A 23070-nucleotide genomic window follows, 5' to 3' on the forward strand; every position below is an offset into this window, starting at 1 on the left:
AGAACGCACAAGACGGGGACTGCTTACCTTGCAGAGGAGCCAGATAAGAGGGGACATGATAAAAGTTTACAAAATAATGAATGTTATAGAGAAGGCGGATCGTGAACTTCTATTCTCTCTTTCTGATCATAAAAGAATAAGGGGACAGTCAAGGGAATTGAAAGGTAACAAATATAAAATGAATACAAGCAAATACTTTTTCATGTAACAAATAATGAACCTAAGGGACTCATTGCCACATGATATCACTGAGACCAGGAGCTTGGCAGGATTCAAAAAAAGGGTTGGATTTATATGGGTAACAAAAATATCCAGAGTTATAATGATGATTTTTTTTCTTTAATTGGAAGGCATATAAATCCCCTGACTTCAGTTCATAAGCCAGCCTCTAACTATTGGGGTTATGAAGAAACCAGCCCATAGCAGTTATTCCATAACTGCCAACTGCAGAGTTCTAGCATATTCCTTTGAAGCATTTGGTACGAGTTACTTTCAGAGACAGGGCCTGGGCTAGATGGAGTACTGCTCTGATGTGAAAAGACCATTGCTCTCCTCCTGTGTTTCTAAGGGCAGGAGCCTCTTCATGCTAGCAGGGCTCCAGCTAGCACACTAGTAATAGCAGTGTGGCTGTTGCAGCTTGGGCTGCAGCCTCAGGGTCAGGTGGGCTTGAGAGCCCAAGCTCTAGCCTGGGCAGTAACATCCACACTGCTCCTTTTAGCATGCTAGCTCAAGCCCTTGCTAGTTCAAGTCTATACCAGGCTGGGACAGTCACTCCCAGCTGCAGTGTAGGTCTAACCTAAGAGGCTACTTGAGCCAATCAGATGTCCCCAGGGTGCCTGTTTCATCTTGAACAAGAATCCAGTTCCACACCCCATCTTTACTGCTCGTTACCCTTGTGGCTTCACATCTGTCATTAGACTGTAAGCTCTTTAGGGGCAGGGCTTCCTTCAACCTGTAGAAATAAATTAAAATAATAATAATTAATAATGAATATTAAAAGTGTATCTTCCTCAAAGCACCAGTGTAACATAGCTGGGGCAGGGGCACTGTCCCTGAGGAGGGAAGGAGAGTCCCGCAGTTTCTGCCTGACTTGAACTGCATTCCTCCTGCTGCTTACAGGCTAACAGGAGTTTGGAGAACTGTTTACTGCTGGTTTGTCAGCTTGACAGCAATGTTTTCTTGATGGCCTGTCAGCTGCTGATAACAGTAACATCCTCACGCTTTGGAGCACAAGCCCTAGCATAATAAATCCCAAGCTGTTGTCTAAGGTTGAGCGGCAAGGAGAGATGAAATCAGGACCTTGCTGTTGTGGATTTACAGGCAAACTGGGAGAAACGGTCAGCAGAAAACCGGTGGTTTGTGACGTCTCTAATCCCACTGCTGAGAGCAGCCTAGCAGATTGATCATCGCATTTATGGGCTTCTGAGACTAGGGAGTGAGGTATGAAACCTTTTGACTGAGAAAGAAAGGAGGAAACAAAGAACTTAGACTCTCTAAGAAGAAGACATAGCAGCTGTGTTGTGGGGTGGTTACCCTGCTCCTGAAATAAGAGGAGTGAGAACAGCTGGGGAAAGCTGACTGAATAGCTGACCACAGGTGTGGCCAGCTCAATCAGGGCCCAGCTGGCCCTGATAAGAGAGGTGGAGGCCAGAAGCTATAGACTCTCTTTCTCTAGCTGTAGAGAGAGAAGGACCTGACTCCCTGGGAGCAGAGTAGTGGTGGGGAAAGGCAAGAAAAGCTGGGGAGCTCTAGCCTGGTTAACCCCCAGGCTGCAGGCCTTGTTAAAGGCCAAACCAGGTACTGGGGTTGCAGAGGTGCAGCCTGGGGTTAGGCAGAAGCAGCTGGTCCAAACCCCCTTGCCAATGATGAGTGGCCATTACAGTGCAGTCTGTCCCAGTGAACAGGGGCTAGATGGTGACTGGTAGTAGCCACTGAGGCAAGGTGAGGATAGAGGGTTGGGGGTTCCCCAGAGAGGGGAGACCCAGAGTGTGGAGGTACTGTGAGGGCAGAAGCCTGAGGTAAAGGGCACTGGGGTCCAGGAGGGACACGGGGCCTGAGGCAGGTGAGACACTGGCCAGCCGGAGATGCTCTGAGTGCTGAAAGAGCTAATTCCCAGGATGACCAGCAGGAGGTGCTGTGATGGTGAGTCATTGCTTTGCTACAAGCTGCCATTGCGAATGTTATGCATCTGGCTAGACGAGTCATTCAGAAGCAACATGTTGAAGTAAAGCTCTGGTGTGCCAAAAGAGTGGTTGAAAAAAGAGACCCACTCAGTGCTCCTGCAAACAGAAGGAAATGGCTGTAGGAACACAGGGTACCTGAACATGAGGGTGGAGAGGCAGGGAAACAGCCAATGAGGCATGTCAAGAAAATGTGCCTGTGTTCCCTGCCACAGAGCTAGGAAGAAGGAGCAAGATAGATGAAGAAATGGCCTTACCTGTGCTCACTGTCTCAGGATCTGGGTGAGGATAACTGCTTTAAAGGGAAGTGGATACGGGAGGCATGGTATCACTTGCATCAGATGTCACATATCTTATCAAATGGCATTGCCTTCCTCTGCTAAAGCTGTGCGGCAGATAGGTATGGGGTGATTAGTGGACACGTGGGTGTCCATGGACAAATGCTTAGATGGCTACTTTTTCTGGGGAAGGGTGACTATCCATCCCTGCTGGGTCAATTGTGCTGGAAGTACTGGTGCCTTTCTCCTCCCTCCTTCTCTCCCCCCCTCCCCCCAAAGCTGGGAATGGTAGCGCTGAAGCCAGGAGCCCCAGTGCCCGCCCTCCCTCCCTGCCTGAAGCTGGCAGTGATGCGGAGCAGAAGCCTGGGTGGCATGGGGCTGAAGCTGGGACCCCTGGTGCCTCCCTGCCCCCCCCCCCCCAGCTGAAGCCAGGAGCAGCCAGGGACCCCTGGTGCCCCCTGCCCCATCTGAAGCCAGCAGCGGTGTGGGGCAGAAGCCAGCAGCCTTGGTGCCCCTCCCCCCAGTCTGAAACTGGGAGTGGCACAGGACAGAAGGCGGTAGCCCTGGCACTCCCACCTCCTGCTGAAGATGGGAGGAGTGGGGCATCCCTGGTGCCCCCCCCCCTCACCAGGGCACCTCCTGGGTGAAACTGGGAGCAGTGGGGGGCTGAAACCCTGAGCCCCGGTGCTCTCCGTGGGCAGAAGCCCTGAGCCCATGGGCAGAGTGGGGGGGGGCACAAGGGTGTTGCACCTCCAAACTGCAGTGCCTTACCCAAAGTGGGGCAGTCCAGGGGCAGCTCCAACCCCCCTCAGGCCCAGCCCTTTGGCCAGGTCATAGGTCAGAAGCCAGAGCCAGGCAGTGCAGGGCAGTTGCTCCTCTGGCTGGGGGTGCCATGGAGCAGGCAGCCTTGGCATTCGCCCGTCTGCTGCTATTGGTTGGGGCTGCGGCAGCTCCTCAGCTCCCAACTCCCTTTGATTGCTCATGCAGCTGGTAAGAGCGGCCCTGTCAGGGGGACCCAGCTCTGGGGCTGGCAGAGTCCTCGGGGAGCACCCACCACAGAGAGCCCTCCCGGCACACAGCCCCTAGCTACCCCCTCCCTGAACCATGAGGTATCCCCCTGCCTGCACACAGCCCCTAGTTATCCTCTCCCTGCGCCCTGGGTGGTTTTCAAACTTTTTGAACGGAGTCTCCCCTTTGAGTTATATTTTTGGTTGCATCCCCCAACAATGCAGACAGGCTGGATGGCCTGCTGAGGTGTGTCAGGGGGTGGAGGTGGTGCTACCTCGCTGGCCCCTGCTGTGTGGAGCTGGCCTGAGCCCTGCTGGCCCTTGCACACACACACACACCCCCGAAGTCAAACTATGCCTATGCCCAAGGCCCTGCCCCTCCCCCCCCAACCGAGAGGCCTGAGTCCCTCCCTGTCCCTGCTGGGCCCTGGAGTTTTTATAGCAGAGAGAGAGGCAGGCAGGCAGGCATCAGACCAAAGATCAAAGTGGATCTAGTCAAGCCATTACTTGTCTCTGTGATGGAGTGTATTGGCCCTTCAGCATCCAGAGTGGAATCCTTCTGGACTGACAAGACCCACCTTAACATGTCCCCAGCCTTCAGCATCTCTGCTACTGTCATAAACAGTTAGTTAAGGGTTAAGGTTTTTGTCTACTTGTAAAGGGTTAACAAGCAGTACCTGTGGACACCTGACCAGAGGACCAATCAGAGACAACATAATTTCAAATCTCTGTGGAGGGAAGCCTTTGTCTGTGTTCTTTGTTAGAGCTCTCTTTGGATCTAAGAGAGGTCAGTCATGTCTCCAAGTTCTCCTGGAGTAGTTTCTACTATTTAATAGTGAGTATTAATTAGAAAGGCGGATTAGTCTTTTGAGTTGCTTTCTATATTTGCAATTGTGTGTTTGCTAAAGGAAATTCTTTATTCTTGGTTGCTGATATTGCTTTTACTGAGGAAGGGGGAGTGGGAATTCTCTCCAGAGATTGATAAGTTTAGACCCTGTATTGTTCCATCTTGGTTACAGAGACAGTGACTTTTCTTTTTGTTCTTTAATAAATTCTTTTCTATTAAGGACTTGGTTAATCTTTCTTTGGGTGGATTCTCAGGGGAGGGGGAGGTATCCCTCTGTAGTTAAATCCCGGTGTCTCTCCTAGGAAAAGGGAGGGGGGAGGAAGCAGGGGGGAATGGTTTATTTCGCCTGGGTATAAGAACTCCATGGATTTGGGGCTCTTGAGATCCCCTAGGATTTTGGGGAAGGATTGTGTCCCAATCCACGTTTCCTGATTGGGTGGTGGCAGCTTTTACTAGATCTAAACTAGGATTTTAGTTTAGAGGGAAACCAGTGCAGGTCCCCACATTGGAACCCAACAGCTCCAAGTGGGGGTGAGACCTATGACAGCTACTACAGTGGTTCATCCAGGATCCATGGGGTTTTTCTGGCAGATATCCTGGTTATCTTGCCAACTAGGACTATGTAATGTACTGACCTTGCTCAAGCAGGGCTGAAGGGGGAGTGCAGAGACCAGCCAGGTGTCTCTGAATAAGGACACTAGAGCAGATAGCTGGGGAAAGCATGCTCCTGCTGTGTGTGCTGAGTTATTCTTGTTCCTTATTATAATTGTTGTCTGTGACACATATATATAAGGGTCCGTCATAGGGCTTATGGTTTTTGTTTGGTTTGATTTGTCAAATGGCCTATAATAAATCCAGTGCTCCAGCAAGAAAAGTGGTGTATGATCAACCAGAGGGACTGGTCTGTCTTTCCTGAAGAGGCAGAATGAGTTTGGTTATAGCCACATGGTGAATGATCATCTCTGATTCTGCTTGAGGTTTTAAAAAAGGAAGAAGGCACCTGTGACACAGAGGCCCATTGGTGGTTCATTACTCTGTGTTTCAGCAACTCTTTTGAGGCCTGACATACTTGCTGCACCTCACTCACTCAGGGCCTGCTCCAGGTTTTCTGCCGCCCCAAGTGGCGCGCCAAAAAAAAAAGCCACGGCAGCGCAATCGCGCTGCTCCACTCTTCAGTGGCAATTCGGCGGCTGGTCCTTCGCTCCCAGAGGGAGTGAGGGACTTGCTGCCGAAGACCTGGAGCTGCCGCCCCAATAGCGGCCGGAGGGCTGCCCCCGGTATTGGCCGCCCCAAGCACCTGCTTCTTTAGCTGGTGCCTGGAGCCAGCCCTGCACTCACTGTTGTCATTATATATACTCAAAAGGTGGAAATTAATATAACTCACTGATCATTAATATTCCTGCAGCATGTGTGTACAAAGAGTTATGGATATGTGCTAGAATTAGATTCTTAAAATGTGTTTGGTAAGCAATACATATACACAGCCTGCCTTAGACAAATGAATGGGTATTTGCTTGTCCGACCACCCTGCAGCCAAAGAAGATACATTTACAGACAAGGCAAATAAAGCCATCAACCTACCGACTGGGGGAGATAGCCTTCTAACTATAAAGACAGGGGGTCTGATTCTCAAATGATAAGCAATTGAATCAACTGACTGCTTGATATACATTTACATTACAGTAATATTGCATACAAAGTCTTTTACAAATGCTTGTGCCACACTGGTGATTAACAATACAGACATTTCACAATGATAACACTACATGAGGAATTATGGATACTCGTTGTTATGCTTTAAAGCAGTGGCTCTCAACCTTTCCAGATTACTGTACCGCTTTCAGGAGCCTGATTTGTCTTGCATACTCCCAAGTTTCACCTCACGTAAAAACTACTTGCTTACAAGATCAGACATAAAAATACCAAAGTGTTACAGCACACTTACTAAAAAACTGCTGACTCTCATATTTACCATATAATTATAAAATAAATCAATTGGAATATAAATATTATTCTTACATTTCAGTGTATAGTATATAGAGCAGTATAAACATGTCATAGTATGAAATTTAACTTGTACAGATTTCACTAGTGCTTTTTATGTAGCCCATTGTAAAATTAGGTGAGTTGATGGACCCCCTGGAAGACCTCTGTATACCCACAGTGGTACACATACCCCTGGTTGAGAACCACTCCTTTAAAGTCTGCGACCAAGCACCCGGCGAAACCGAATTTCTCCCAGACAGGAGGGAAGGCAGCTATTTACCTGTTTCCAGTGCAAGTCAAATTAAGCAGTTTGGAATCATAACAATGGAAGCCCCATTTACATATGAATCTGCAGGGGGATGGGAAGTCAACAGAAAGGGAAGAACAAGCAGAAGTCTTCCTGCCCCTTGTAGGAGGGTCAATGAAGTTTGGAAAGACAGCATGGCGTCTGCACCCCAGCAGAGGAGAGAAGCTGGTCTGGGCTTACTTTTCAACGAATACACTTCAAAGATTTACTAGTCTATAAAACCAAGGGGGAGAGAACCCCATAGTTATCCATCACTTGGGGAATTCAAGGGGCCAGAGCCCTTGGAACCACAGAACATTGTATCCTTCAGGCAAGGGGGTTGAAGTCCCTGGGAACTGAATTTAGGTGAGAAACCTGCTTAGGCAAGGATTGTAACTTGCTGAAGTTGAATTTTAGTCTTGGAAGTGTATTTGTGCTTTTGTTGGTTGTGACCCTTTCTATCCTTGTTCCTTGTGCTTGGTGTCACTTCATCCTGTGTCCTTTTGTTAAATAAACTTGTTTTACTGTAAACCAATTCAGGGCTGTGATTAAAATAAGAGTTTGTTTGTCAAAGCCCAGTTAAATAACGAGCTGCAGCATATTGTCTCTTTACTGGAGCAACGAACTTAATTATGTCTGTATGTGTTCCAGGAAAGGGCTGGACGCTGCAGGGAGATGTCTCTGGGGAGCACGAGTTCACTGATTGTTACCTTCAAGGCCAGGTTTGGAGTAGCAGGGTCCTGAAGAGTTTGCTGACAAGACAGACAAGCTGGTGTGTCAGGGAGCTCTCTCTCATTTGCAGTAGCAAAACTCTTGCTGAGGCTGAGAGCGGAACACAGTAACTCTCAGCTCTGGGAACCTCAGGAGATTGTCATGTTGGCAGATGATGTTGGGGAAAATTCAGCACTGGGGGTGTTGGATTCACTCTGCAAACAGTAACTGGGCAGTGGAATTCAGGGTGTGACTTGTAGGCTGGCTGTTGGAGTCTGGGCTGTTGTTCATGGCTGCATAGCACTGAAGGCACCTAGAGTGGCCAGGCAGGCAGTGACACCGCCCCTTATTGGTGTGGGTTAAACCCCAAAATGTCACAGTAACAAAACTGGGGTAAATACATAGTTACTCTAAATTCAGTGCTATGTGCAGAACAATAGCCTCTCCCTTTTTAGTTTGCGGGGCAGAAATTTACCAGTACTGATCTATGGTGGGCATAGGGAAGGAAAGCCCCCAGGAGCTGCCAACGACAGTGACAAATATTGTGTTGGCATCAACTTTGTTCCAGAGGGCATTTGGTCTATGTTGCTGACACCAATGGGCATCAAAGCCACAGTGGATGCCACTGTATTTGAAATGTGAGTTAGGTACATTCTTTTTCAGGGATTACTGAACTATTGTGGGTACATATCATCTGGCTCAGTAAAAATGGGTCTTTTCTCCAGTCTTTTAGCTCAAGGAAAGATCAGGACAAAGCTGATAAGGTGAGAAGATACAGACATAGCAGACACTGCTGTTCTGATTTTTGGACCTGGGCCATATGAGCAGACACTAAGAAAATCAGACCAGCTCCCACTCTGTTATTCCAGATGGCTGGAACCCTCAATTCAGTCTGGGTGTCTCTAATGGGATCTTATGCGGTGTTGCTGTAGCTGTGTTGGTCCCAGGATATTAGACAAGGTGGGTATTACTTCACCCACCTTGTCTCTCTGTTATGGGATCTTTGCGTTTTTATTTCACTACCTTTAGGCTGAGCTGTCATGCGTTCTTCACACCACACCCTGCCGAATGCTGTATGCAGAAGATATTGTCCTAGAGTAGTGGTTCTGAAACTTATTTGATCTGCAGTAGTTTACGGCTTCCCCCCCCCCCCGCCCACCCAGCCAGCAGCTTCTGCTCTCCAGCTGCCCAGTTCTTAAGGAGGAATGTATTTGGGGGAGGGGGCATGAGAAGCTTTAGGGGAGCAGGGAAGAACTTACTGCGCACATTCAGAGCTGGGCCGCCGGAGAGTGGTGGCTTCTGTCCGGGAGCCCAGCTCTGAAGGCAGCGCTGCTGCCAGTAGCAGCAGAGAAGTAAGAGTGGCCTGGTATAGTGTTGCCACCCTTACTACTTAGCATTGGGCACCCAGCCAGCAGCCACCACTCTCCGGCGGCCCAGCTCTGAATGTGCACAGTAAGTTTCCCTAAAGCTTCTCATGCCCCCTCCTCCCCAAGGGGGGCATGGCCCCTCAATTTGAGAACCTCTGTCCTAAAGTAATTGTAACAGCCTGGGTTGGATCACACCATTGATGAAGGGGAAAATGATGGTAACTTGTGTCACGCTATGAGCAATATGTCAGGACTGTTGCTCCTGTATCCATGGTGGTAGCCCAAAAATCCATGGCAGTGTCTTCATGTGCATTCTGTTGGTCCTTTGAAGGTACACATGATTTTGGCAGCTATTGTTTTACTCAGAGCAGCTAGAGTCCTGTGTGATAGTGACTTTTATTATGTACTTATTAGTTCTTTTATGATAGGAATAAGAAGATGCAATCCCAGCCCCAAAGACCTGTTATGTCTCATTTCAGACATAATACAATGAAGTAAAGTATGTAAGCAGTAGAAAAGACTTAGGGTACGTCTATACTTACCGTCCGGGTCGGCGGCTAGCATTCAACTTCTCGGAGTTCGATATATCGTTTCTAATCTAGACGTGATATATCGAACTCCGAATGCACTCCCGTCGACTCCGGAACTCTTCCACCGCGAACGGCAGTGGCGGAGTCGACGGGGGAGCCACGGACTTTGATCCCGCGGCATCTGGATGGGTGAGTACTTCGAACTAAGGTAGTTCGAGTTCAGCTACGCTATTCGCGTAGCTGAACTTGCGTACCTTAGTTCGACAACCCCCCCCCCTTAGTGTAGACCAGGCCTTAGAGGGGGAGAATGGGGAGACAACAATAAAACGATGCAGTAACTCAATGCAGCTAGTGCAATGGTGCATCAAAGCCATTTATTTTGTACGCTAATTTCTTGTAGGTGTTGTAGAAGTGAGTCTCTAGGTGGTGGTGACTGAAGAGAGTGCCGTGACTTCATGGACCAGCTCAGGAAACTTTTTCTACATCTACTGAATCTGAATCTGTACTGCCTGTGAGAGGCATAAATGTTCAGCAGCCATGTTCTGCCAGAGCAGCTAGTAAGTGACAATGGACTTTGGTTTGTATTGCATGAGGTTTGAAACTTGCATGAAGATGAATGGTGTTCATCACATCAAAGGAGCACCATACCAGCTAGCAACAGCTAAGCAGAAAGATTTGTCCAAACAATGAAGCAAGCACTGTGTTTCTCAGAAGGAAGAGCATGTGTCCATAAACGCTTGCCTAATTTCTCATTATCTTGTTGAAACCGCTCATGCCACTGCAAAGGAGCCTCTAACACCGCTAATGCTCAGTTGACAGCTGGGTATCTGTTTTGATTTACTGAGCTCACCCAGAATGACACAGGTGCTGAAAGAACAGGCACAGGTAGATCAAAAGGAAAGACCAGTAAATGTAGTGATTAAACATGAGGATGTGCAGAACTAGCTTGTAAGTAAGCAACTGCCTCTAAATGGGCTCTTGGTGTGGTTATTGCCAAGCCAGGATCAGTGTGGTGTTCACCCGCAGCAGGAACAGAAAATCGTCTCTCATGCCAGGGATTGTGTTGATCAGCGTTTAGCAGCACCTACTGAATGAATCAGCTGAAAGTTCAAGAGTTTCTGTTCTGGAATTTGTGAATGATGAGAGGCCCCTTGTCACAGACACTTACCATGCCGGACCCTTCTCCAGCACTGGTATTAGTGGATGAGCTGATGTCACCGTCTGCTTCCACGTCACTAAGTCTTCTCAGACATTGCTCGTGCATGCTGCGGACTGTGACGGAGGTCCCAATTTCCGTTCCCCATGCACATCTAATGTGAGTCAGATTATTTCCCTGTTCTTTGACATCATAGTCTGGAGGCAGAAGAATTCCAGGCTTAGATGAGACTTTGATGTTGTTGACCCTGTTCTCTAGCTAACAGTTCTGTTAATGGAGTATTCCTATTGTGGGGCATGTGATTTAAGTATTGGAGTTCCGTGTGGTTTTTCATAGTCCCCCTTAACAATATTTGACCTTATGATTTGACCTTAGACTTGGGATGTGTGTTCAATATTTTTTCTCTCCATAGAAAAAATATAAAGGAGTATTGACCTGCCTCAGTTTTCTCATCTATGAAGTAGGGATAATGAGACTAGCCCACTGTTGTAAAGTGCTTTGAGATCCCTGGATGAGAGCTAAGTATTAACCTGGTTCATCTTTGTCATTTATTCTCTTGAAAGTGGGCTAGAGGGGGAATAGGCCCTGCTCAGTTATCTCCTTTGTTTGCAATCTTTACCCACCTTGTGCTTTTGCTGGTGTGATGCTAAGCCTGCCAGTGCATGCCTGACACGCAGTCCTGGCCTCTGTAAAAGGGAGAGGTGGGAAGATGAAATATAGTTGGTAAAAGTGGTGGGGGAAGCAACTCCTCTTACCCAGCACTTGGGAAGTACAGTATTTTGTCTTTATTATGGTTTGCAAATGAAAACAAACAAGGGATAACAAAAGAGAAATTGAGGGTGAGGAATTGAAAGGGAGGCATTGGAGACAGAAGAGCAGGAGAGAAAGGAGTAAATGAAAACATGAGGGCACAGATTAACAGAACAAGAGTGAATATGAGGAAAAGAGAGAATTGTGATAGATTTTTGGAATCTACCGAAGGGGGGGAAAAAAAGGAGGGGAGGGGGGAGAGAGAGAGAGACATGGGACCTGAGAGGGGCATAGTTCAGAGGAGGGAGCTGTTCTCTTTGAACTAGTTGTACCAGGCAGACACTTGCTGTTCCACCTCAATTCAGGATTATTGATGGATTATTGATCTTGAAAGGTAACACAATGGAATCTAGTGAAACTCTGCACTTCTGAATAGCAAGGAAAAGCAGATGATATCAGAGAACAGAAGGGGCTTGGGGCTAGTTGGTAGCTTTCCAATGTCATGAGATTTTGGATCTGTGTTGTGGTGGTGGAAACTGTTGTTGGGATGCATGGAAGGGCAACACCATATGTCTGGGAATTCAAGATTAGTCAAACATAGCGAGATTTAAGTTTTTACAGATGTAGAGAAACTCAAGGGACTGACAAAAATCATTTGCTTAGCAGAAGTGGCAGTGCAGGCCTTCTGATGTAGGTGGAGAAATCAACTGAAACCGAAGCATGGCTAAATATTAAAATATTTTTATATAAATAAGTATTATTCATTTATAAAACCTTAATAAATAAAGCACCCGGGTTCATACAGTTTTCATATACAGGTGGAAAAGCTAAAATGCCAGCACTGAAATTAAAGTGCACTACAAACAGCAATGCCGGACAGCACTTGTTTAGTTCCTATCAGGGTGTTGGAGTCTAATATTTGGGGTTTGGTTTCACATTTGAGCCAATTCTATGAACTTTTTAGACAAGTGTCTTGAATTTTGTTACTTGATCCCAGCATGTGCATCTGTGGTAGCTGTGGCGCTCCCATCACAACTTGGAATGACCCTTCGCAAGAGTCACCTGCATATTTTTCCATTTGGTTTTCATGGTTTCACCCTCTGAGTCATTTTCTGCTTTCAACAAATCTGCAGCTTGTTTATCCCCATTGACAGCATCACTGCTGCAAGCAGTCGGTTTCATGGCCAGCTGGCTGGTTGCTGACAGAAGGCGCTGTATCTGAAGACAGGTAACTAAAAACCCTGGGGGATATTTTTGTGGAGTGGGTTTCTTCACAGGACAGGTGATTGTTCCAGTACGGGTTTCAGTGTACTTCTAGGCGGCTCCTCTCTTGTGGAAAGGATCTCTGTTGTAAGCTTTCTGGCAACACAGCAATAAGTCACACCCAGGTGTATGCATTACACACCACTAGTGCACTGTGAAGCACAAGGTTGAAGGCAAGTCCTGTGGAGGAAGGATGGTTCTGCAGTTAAAGCACAGATCTCAGCCAGGACTTCTGGGTTCCCTTTGGGGCTCTGACAGTGGCTCTCTGTTATGTTGTTACAGCCCCTCTCTGTGCCACACAGAGCATGAATGGGGGCATGAATGCAAGCAGAGGAGGGAGATACATGTGACCGTTCAGTGCTCTGGGTCCCTCCAGCCCTCCTGGAATGTGTTGGGCAAGAACTGAAGAGTGAAATAGGATGTTGTGGTCCTCGGCTCAGCAATGCAGCCAGCAGACCTGGCCCTGCTCCTGCTGCAGCCATGAGCCAACAGAGAAAGGAACAGGAGATGAGGCCAGCACAAGACAGCATAACAGAATGTTTGGGCCCCAGGGAGAATGTGACAGTGAGTGGCTTCAAGGCGAGCACGGAGGAGAGCAGGCACCTGGCCGGGTGCCTGAGCAGGAGGAGATGGGGCCCAAATCCTTATCTGAGATTAACATGCAAGGACTTTCTTCCCAAACCAGAATGTCCTTCTTGTAAGGGCTCATCAGAAAGCTCACAGTGGGGGATGTTCAGGGATCCCTTAGGCAACAGGGACTGCCAGAAACTCCACTTGTCAATGATACTAAGGGGCCAGCTTCTAAGCGGCCAGGGCTCCATGGGAACCAACAACTGTGACAGAGCAGAGCACTAAGTGGGGGAAGGTGGGGGCCTTCACCCCACTCTGCTGGGTTTATCCTAATCTCCCTCTAGCAGCTGCTGGTCCTACAGTGGGGAGGAGTCTCAGAGCCTCTTCCCCATGCTCAGTGACAAAAAGCAACACCACAGGGGAGCAGAATTAGCAGCTCCCCTTCCAGGAGCAGAAGAAATTAGGGAGGGTGAAAAGGAAACCCTTAGCCCCTTCACCCAGTCAGGAGGCAATGGGGGGGGCGGGGTGCTGAAAGCTCTCCTTCTCCACAGGACCTGCCACAGAGGGGTGAATGGGAGGAAAAAGAAGAGTCCAGAACTCCTTTCCCAATCAGGAACCAGCACAGGGCTGGAGAAAGGGGGTTGGGGCTTCCCTGAGCCACCTTAGCTCCATAGGTAGCTCTAGGGATATATAGGCCCTTCTCTCCCTGACCCCTGGTAGGAGAGATTGTAGCTTGAATTTGAAGTTATCTTGGCTCCTTAGACCATGGGCGTGCAGCTCCCAGCTCTGCTCATCCTGCAACAGGCTATTAGATCCTCCCTCCCAACTTAACTGGGGCAGGGAGGGGCCAGGAGGATGGGGGAGCTGGGAGCTGAGGCACAGCTCCCATCCCCACTCAGCCTGCTGCAGAGAGAGAAGAGCTGGTTGCTTCACTCCCCTGGAGGAGCTGGAAGTGGTTAGGGCACTAAACTGGGAATGTGGTGACCACAGTTCAATTCCCTGTTCTGCGACAGACTGTATGTGTGTCCCTCAGTAGGTCTCTGCATCTCCAGGCCCCCTCTGTAAATGGGATAATTGCACTTCCTTCCTCACCACAGGGGTGAGGATACAGAAGGATTGCAAGGCACTCAGATACCACAGTAGTGAGACCCATTGAAGAACCTAGGATAGACGGAGGTGTGCAGTAGTTCCAGCTGTCTGAGGAGCTGGCCTGGCTCTCCCTGATATCTGAGCCCCCTCTTGCCATTCCCCTACAGATGTCCCAGCTAGGGGAGAGGAGAGCTTGTATCTGAGGGTGGAGCAGTTGCAGCAGGAGTGGAGTGGGCGGCTACAGCCCTCTGAGGAGCACAGCTAGTAGAGCTGCTCCTGGTGGTTGCTGTGCTCCTTGAGACATTTCTGGGGGAGGGACAGTGAATGTGGGGAACATGCATAGGGAGAGTGTGTGCCATCGCTTGCAGGATTGCTGACTGAACTCCTATGGAGTACAAGTGTGGGGATGTGGTGGAGACCATGGGTGGGGAGGGGGAAATGGCAGTGGGGCATTGCTGGGAAAGGCGGGGCAGAGAGAGGACTGAGCTGGTGAATCAAGGAGGTTTGCTCACTGCATCACAGTAGCTTCTGGGGTAGCAGAGCTGTTAGCTAATGGTAATATCCTTTTAAGAGAAATATGTGCGGCTGCAGGATGTTAGAGCCCTCTATGAAGCCTGCTGTGCTAGTGCCAGGGCTCTTAGGACAGCTGCAGACTGAGGTACGTTGCCTAGATTGGAGCATGTCGGCTAGAGGCACTCAGGTCAGGTGAGGATGATGGGAGAGAGCTTGCAAACTCCCAAGTGGTCTTTAACCATCTTTTGTAAGCAGCCTAATGGGAGATCTCCAGAAAAAAGCTCCAATGCCATCTGCCAGGTACTAGTATCCTGGATCCCTCACAGTTGGACTTCAGGCCAGGGCATGGTGTTGCTCTGGTAGATGATCTCCTCCTGACTCTAGAACAGATAAACGCACCACATTCATCCTGCTGGACACCTTGGCATCATTTGATACCAGTGATCACTAAATACTCCTGCCCCACCTCCAAGAAGCTGCAGGGGTGAAAGGCAATGCCCTAAAGTGGCTCAGGTCCTTCTCAGCTCCAGCCTAGAGGGTGGTCATGGACAACTGCCCTCTGCCTTCAAAGCCCTCATCTGCAGAGCTACACAAGGCTCAATCCAATCTCCCTCGTATTACTCAATATCTAAATGTAGCCATTGGGGGAGCCGGTCAGACAACATGGGCTGAAGAGCCAGCATGATGAAGACAACACCCAGCTCCACCTCTCCTTTACATCCATCGCAAATAGCACTCTCTGTGCCTGCCGGAATCCAGCACCTGGGTAAGAGTGGCTGGCTAAGGGTGAGCCCAGGCTAGACTGAGGTGATGCTGGTCTGAAGAGGGAAAAGCTTTGAAGAACTTGCCTCCTGTATCACATGGAAGGCATTTGCTCTCAGATTTCATAGATTCCAATGCCAGAAGGGACCACTGTGCTCATCTGGTCTGACACCACTCCAGTGGTGACTGGCCAGCAGCCTGCACTGCATCCTCTCAGAGACCTGACCATGGGGATCCATGCATTCGTGATCTCTCGGCTTAGTTACTGCAACTCATGAGATCCACAAATGAACCAAGAGACCGTGGCATAGGCTGCTGCATTTGGTACCAGCTAGGGCTATCTGCTTAGGTAGGTCTCCAGGAGCACATCACCCCAGGCTGTGCCCTGCACTGGCATCGGATTTAGTCCAGTTTGAAGTTTCTGTCCTGCTATTTAACCCCCTGATGGAATTAGCCTTAAGTCCCTGAGAGATCAATCACCTCTCCCTCTGGAACCAGGACCTCCAGTGACAGCTCTGGCCCAGCAGAACAATGAAATGGGCAACCAATGAGGGAGGCTCACAGGATTTGTGTCCAGACTATGGAACCAACTACCACAAGAGACAAGACCAAGCATGGACTTGGCCGCATTCAGAATACAAAGTAGAATTCAACTCCTTAGCATATCTTTCCCTTGATAACTTCTGCACATAAAGCACCCAACATTCCCTCACTTAAACAACCCCAAACCCTGTGAACCAGCCAGCTTTTTCTTGTATGGGCTGAGAAAGAATAAAGAGAGAGTAAGGTTATTTCTGTTTTTAAATGCTTGGCAGGTGTTGGATATGACAGTAATGGTGGCCAGGCAGGTACCTAGATAGCCACACAGCAAGTATGAACAATCTTACTGGCTTCTGCTGGGGCATCTTGCCCATTCTCCCTCCCTCCCTCCTTATGGCAGGATTGTGTAGTTATCCTCACCAAACCCTTGCAGCTGGAAGCCTCTTGGCAGCTCCAGCATCTGTTTCTCTCCAGCCTCATCCTTCTTCCTTTTAGTCTCTTGATAATGAACAGCACAAAATGGTTAGACAAGGGCAGCAGTAAAATTAGTGATGTGGTAAAGTTCACAGCTCTGCTCATAAATTTAATTTTCAACGAGGCAAAGCATGAGACAAGAGGCCATAAAACTGGAGAAGCAAAGCTGGTGTCTGATTGAAGCTGCAGCTTTGTGCAGAATTGCAAGCAGCCTCTGTCCAGTGGCTGGTTGCCATGGGGACCTTGCAACAGTGGATATAGCAAATCTCTCCATTCCCAGCTTGTACAGAGTTTAGGATGAAATTGCGCAGCAGGGAGGGCACAGCCACTACTCAGGGCCTGCTAAGGCCCTTCCTCATTAGCAGAAACGGAAGCCCAGGAGGTTATTTTATTTATTTCAATTGATATACATGTGAGAAGTTCCCATCCTGAGCTCATGCTGCCTCAGGCAGCCTGTTCTAAACACAATCAATACAAAAGAATAGATTTAGCTGTATTGCCTGGAATATCTTGTTGGGACAGTTGGTAGGAGAAGAGAGATTTAAAATCTCTCTCAAACATGAAGCTAATTCCTTCATCACCTGCAGGAGGATTTGATGATGATCCCACTCAGGGCCTCACTGGTCACTGAGGGTACATCTACACTGCAATTAAAAACCCACGGCTGGCCCATGCCAGCTGACTCAGGCTCATGGGCTCGGGCTGTGGGGTTGTTTAATTGCAGTGTAGACGTTCTGGCTGGGGCAGCAGCCTGAACTCTGGGACTCTCCCACCTTGCAGGGTCCTAGAGCCCATGTCCTAGCCTAAGCCTGGATGTCTACACTGCAATTAAACAGCCCCACAGCCTGAGCCCTGGGAGCCTGAGTCAGCTGGCATGGGCCAGCCACAGGGTTTTTAATTGCTATTTACGCATACACTGAAACTGACACTGTGCTGCTTGGGAGCAAATGTCTGCACTGCTCACCTTAATCAATGATTCCACCCACCCCCTACAGTCCTGTTATTCCAAAGGACAGGGATATAAGTGCTTCCTCCTCCTCCTCTTCGCTGTAGGTGTTGGGAGTAAATGGAAAGCTTATGCTAAGTGCATCTCTCCCTACAGCCTGGAGCTTGCACCTTTGCAAGTGGAGCTTATGCCATGGATCCTAATGTTTGCATGGGACACTGGGCCCATGGGAACACAGAATATAGAGGAGTTGGTCTGGTCTGTTGAATACTAGCCCCATAGCTTTAGGGCACTGGTCCTGTACCTGTGAAGTCGATGGGAGCTTTGCCATTGACTTCAATGGGTGCAGGATCAGGTCCTAGTGAGCAGTGTCTGGATTCCCCCAGCACTGGGTTGCTGCACCACGCAATTCGACTCAATTGTGGGTGTCTGAGACTTGGACTCAAATTGATAACATTCCTCAGCAGCTGAAATGGAGGCATTTTTCCTGAGCATGGCCTGTCCCATGGGTACGATGTGAAACCTTTCCCACATTTGAGAACTTGCTCCCCTATGAGCCAAGATTAAATAGAATATTAATGAATATCCCAGGGGTAGGCAATCTATGGCACAGGTGCTGAAGGTGGCACGCAAGCTGATTTTTTTTCAGTGGCACTCACAGTGCCTGGGTCCTGGCCACCAGTCTGGGGGGCTCTGCATTTTAATTTACTTTTAAATAAAGCATCTTCAACATTTTGAAACCTTATTTACTTTACATACAACAATAGTTTAGTTATATATTATTAGACTTCTAGAAAGAGACCTTCTAAAAAGGTTAAAATGTATTACTGGCACATGAAACCTTTAGTTAGAGTGGATAAATGAAGACTTGGCACACTACTTCTAAAAGGTTGCTGACCCCTGGAATATCCATTTTAGTATCATTAATTCAAAGGTAACATTCATTTGTAGTGAAATCCTGGCCCTAGTGCAATTAACAGGAAATTTGCCATCAGTTTCAGTGGAGCCAGGATTTCACCCTATCTTGAAGACATTTGGGGGGGTTACAGCCCTGCAACAGGTATAAACATAATCTGCTACAAACAGGCCCACCAACAGCAATTCTGGGACCCCGGGCAGAACAGTCAACAGAACAGACCCCCTGCATGGATACAGTCCATCTGACATTTGGGCTGTGCTGGACCTGTGCTGGCTGGTGCCCAATGAGCTGCTGGTTACACTGCTGGGTGGGCTCTTCTGGCATGGCCAGGGCTTTCACATGCCTGCCCAGTAGGGCTACCAACTGTCTAATAGCACAAACCTGAAGACCCTTGCCTCACCCCTTCCCTGAGACCACGCTCACTCCATCCCCCTCCCTCCATTGCTCCCTCTCCCCTACCCTCACTCACTTTCACCAGGCAGGGGCAGGAGGGGTGGGTATAGGAGGAGGTGCGGGGTGCAGACTCTGGGACGTAGTTTGGGTGTGGGGTTGGGCTCTGGGAGGTAGTTTGGATGCAGGAGGGGGTGTGGGCTCTGGGAGAGAGCTTGGGTGTGGGAGGGGATGCAGGGTCGGGCTCTGGGAGGGAGTTTGAGTGTGAGGTTGGGCTCTGAGAGGGAGTTTGGGTGTGGGGTTGGGCTCGGGGTGTGGGAGTGGGATGTGGGCTCTGAGAGGGAGCTTGGTTGTGGGGTTGGGCTCTAGGAGGGAGCTTGGGTGTGGGAGGAGGTGTGGGATCTGGGAGGGAGCTTGGGTGTGGGGTGTGGGCTCTAGGCTGGAGCAGGGGGTTGGGGTGCAAGAGAAGGTCAGGGGGTCGGTGCTTACCTCAGGCAGCTCCCAAAAGCAACTGGCACACCCCTCTAGCAGCAACTCCTAGGTGGGGGTCTCAGGGGGTATCCGCATGCCGCTGAACACAAGCACTGCCCCTGCAGCTCCCATTGGCCTCAGTTCATGGCCGATGGGAGCTGTGAAGTCAGCACTCAGGGCGGGGGCAGCACGCAGAGATCTCCCCAGGGGCCTCAGGGACGGGACAGCTGCTTCAGGGAGCAGCATGGAGTGAGGGCAGGCAGGAAGCCTGACTTAGCCCCGCTGCGCTGCCGGTGGCGATGGCCGGGGGCCACTGGGCCCTTTTAAATTGCCCAGGTCCCCGAGCAATTGCCCCCTTTGCGCCCCCCTTCTCCCCCCCTCCCGTCGGTTGTCCTGGACACAAATCATCGTCACAGAACCCCAGTGACCTAAATGCAGGGGATTGGCAATGGGAAGAGGGGCAAAAATGGGCTGTGCATGGGAAGGGGGATGATAACTAAAAAATAGACAACGATGAAATTAAAAACACAGGTGGGACAAAGACGTTTGAAGGCATCTTTTATGCACTGGGAGAGAGGAAAAGACACATTTCTGTGGGGAGAAGGTTCTGACCACCAGAGCTTCCCACAGCAAATGCAGAATCTAACTGCTGATAGTGGGGTCCCTACATAGTAATGGAGTCTGAGCACTGAGATCAGGTGTTGTCCTCCTCTATTATTTCATGGTACTGTAACAGGCTGGCCTGCCCCTTTAAGGGGTAGGAGGTCTTGGCAGGGCCACCGGTGGGGGGGGGGGTCAAGTGGGGCAATTTGCCCCGGGCCCCACAGGGGCCCCCATGAGAGTTTTTTCAGAGTCCCTGGAGTGGGGTCTTTCACTCGTTCTGGGGGCCCCCGGAGCTTCTTCCACTCTGGGTCTTCGGCGGTGGAGGGTCCTTCCGCCCCGGGGTGGAAGGACCCCCTGCTGTCGAATTACTGCCAAAGCAGGGGCCCCCTGCTGCCGAAGACCCCAGGCCCCCTGAATCCTCTGGGCATCCCTGGGTCTTGGGCTAGTCAGCCCTATTAAATTAACCTCTTCCTGCTTAATACCAATGATCACCAAATACTCTGCCTGTGCTTAACTTGTGCCAGGGCTGAGCCCCAGCATCTCTAGGTTGGCAGTTCATAGCCCCGGCACCTCTGGGCTGGCTGTGGCAGTTATGAAAGTAAAAAAATTGCTTTAGCCCATCTCCCCTTTCATTACAAATTGAGGATTACAAGAAGCTGCAGGGGTGAAGGGCAATGCCCTGAAATGGCTCAGGTCCTTCTCAGACCCAGCCTACAGGGCTGTCATGGACAACTGCCCTCCACCTCCAAAGCTCTTATCTGCAGAGCTACAATCTTAAGAGGAAGGAAGCCCAGCAGTGAGGAGCCATAGGAGAGCAAAAGGCAGGCAGAGGCCTGTGGAAGGCTCCAGGCAGAAAGGCCTTGGAATGGTTGCTTGGAACAGAGCAGGGAATAACCCAAAGGAGCTGGACAGGCTGAGGGGAGAGATGGAAAAGAGCCTGGGAAGGCAGCGAGTGGGAGGAGGGTGCTTGAAGTTGAAGGAGAGAAGACAGACCCCGTAGGAAGAAGGGCTGGGCCCACTTTGGGACTGGCCTGGGACAGAGTTCATGTTTTGTTTGGTTTAGGTTTGGATTCCCTTGAGAGGGTGGACTTGTGGTAATAGTTTAGCTGAAGGGCCAAGTCACTGCAGCCAGTTACCGCTACGTCTGGAGTAGGCTGAAGATTGTTGAGGGGAAACTGAGGCAGAGTGCTGCAATGCTGGGTCTTGCTCTGAGGTGGTGAATTGTATACAGGCACCCATCAGTATGCCAGGTGCTTCTCTCACAAAACCAGTCCCTGCCCTGAAGAACATACAGTAAAAGGCCCCAATCCTGCAAGCTGCACCATGCAGGTAGGAAGTCAGTGGGGCTCTGGACAAGTGCACTGGTCTGCACTTACCGAACAACTTGCAGGATCAGGACTTAACTGGCAAACTCGACAGACAAGGGGAATATGGACTATCCCAGGAATGTGAGGAGCTGGGAGTGTCATAGGCTATGGAAATATACCGGTAGTTGTCTTCTTTCTACCCTCTTCCACTCTCTGTGGGGCTCCCTCCATACTCTTTCTGGGCAATCTCATCTGCTCACACAACTTTACCAATCTTCTTTGTACTGATGAACCACAGATTTACCTTAATCCTCTGTCTCTCACTGCCTTTCTGACATCTCCTCTGGTTGCCTCATGGTCACCTCAGCTTAATGGGGCAAAACTGGGCTCCATGTCTTTCCGCCTAACTCCTTTCCCCTTCCTCCTTTCTCTGTCACTGTGGATAGAGCACCAGCATCCTCTCTGTAATCCAGGCCTGAAACATGGTCATCTTCAATTGCCCCATCCATCCAGGCTGTGTCCAAAACTTGACACTCCTTTCTCCAGAGCATCTCTAAGACGAGGCTTTCCTCTCTGTGCAAACAATCCAAATGCTTGTCCAGGACCTCAGCATCTCCTGCCTTGATTATTGTAACCTTCTCTCCGGCCTTCCTGACAATCACATTGTCCCCACTTTAGTCCATTCAAAATGCAGATGCTAAGATCATCTTCCTTGCTTGCAACTCCGACCTTTGTGCCACCTTTATTAATCCCTCCACTGGCTCCCCCTTGCATCAGGGTTGAGCTTCTTCTCCTTACCTTCAAGATCCTTCTAAACTTTGTCCTTCCCTCATTCCCTGCTAGTCTCTTACTGCATATCTCCACCCCCTCCGATCTGCCAACCATGCCAGCTTTGATCACCTATTTGTCTGCCTCCTCCACAGCTGGCTTTGTGTTTTCACCTCATCAGATGCCTGCCATGAGGTGACAGACCACTACCTCCTCCTTCTTCTAGTTCACCTGCAGACCCACCTCTGCTGCAATGTCTACAACACACAGGCCACCTCGCTGCTCAGAATGGCAGTTGGGGATAGCTGATGTGTATCTGTTAAAAATTGTATGTGTTTTTCTTCCTTCCCTTCATATATCCCTCCTCTTTCAGAGTGTAGGCTCAGTATAGCTGTGGATAATGCCTAGCACAATCTGGGTGCTACTGCATATAAATGAACGCCAACTGTGCTTCTTAGATTAATCCTGGTAGTTCCATCTTTCTTTTTACTGTAAAACACAGACTCAGCTGCTTTTTGGTAGGCGCTGCGGCAGGAGTGCGTCTTTAGGAATGATCCGGATGAGATGCGAGTGGAGGCTTGACAGATATTTTTGGAAGAGGATTCCTGCCAGGAAGAGGCTGAAGGAGCAGGTCTCTAATATATCCATAGCCTGCACTTCAAAGGGCTTTAAGGGATGTCAGGGCCAGGATAGTCAATCCACTGATTTATTGGCAGCTGACATGAAGACAAGATGATCAATGTAGCTCAAACCAGCGAGTGAACAGGCTGCTGCTTTCTGAACGTGCTGCAAGGAGCGATGGAGAAGTCCTGCTGAGAGGGAATGACAATAATTGAACCTCATGGCCAGGTGGGCATGTGTTGCTCTTCCAAGGTCATGACAAGATGCTGTAAATCAGGGCAAAGCCTGTGCAAACTGCACAACTGGGAAAACATAAAACACTTTGGTACCTTGTTGTCATGGTGCCTGGGGCTGACAGCGTCCTTGCAAACACCTAAAAAGCATGTCCAAAGCCCTGTGTGGTAAACGGTGCATTTCCCAGCTCCTGTCAATAATCGGGAGCCTGTGGAGCAGTTTGCACCCTCATACGCCTGCACCAGTGGGAGCATCTGTAGCTTTCTGTTACCACAACATGGCAAATGATAAGGGAATCTTAGAGATTAGAGCTCGGAAAGTCCTGTTTGATCACTTCCTAGTCCATCCTCTGTGGCCAGTAGCAAGTCTCAAGTGTTGAGCCCGTACCGCATACTGGGACACACTGTAGGTTCTGCAATCCTCACTGGCATCAGCAGGAACAGAGCACAGGATCTTCTGCCCCAAAGATAGGCATTCCCCTGTTGCTTGAGCTAAAAGTGAA

At 49.5% G+C, this 23070-nt stretch overlaps 1 protein-coding gene across 2 annotated transcripts in view; it reads left to right on the forward strand.

The window, feature by feature from the left end:
- Positions 1-1869: 1869 nt before the first annotated feature.
- The window catches only part of SYNDIG1L (synapse differentiation inducing 1 like), a 71207-nt gene continuing 50006 nt past the window's right edge, over positions 1870-23070 (forward strand). The window contains exons 1-2 of one of the 2 annotated variants that reach the window (XM_045012639.1): positions 1870-2142; positions 2396-2462. Coding sequence is in view for 1 of the 2 variants with exons in the window: in XM_045012637.1 (XP_044868572.1) it covers positions 2140-2142 (3 nt within the window). In the remaining variant the exon portion in view is untranslated. The remainder of the gene's footprint in view (positions 2143-2395; positions 2463-23070) is intronic. The other variant, XM_045012637.1, reaches the window with a different exon arrangement.

This window comes from Mauremys mutica, chromosome 4, assembly GCF_020497125.1.
Source record: "Mauremys mutica isolate MM-2020 ecotype Southern chromosome 4, ASM2049712v1, whole genome shotgun sequence".
NCBI lineage: Eukaryota > Metazoa > Chordata > Testudines > Geoemydidae > Mauremys > Mauremys mutica.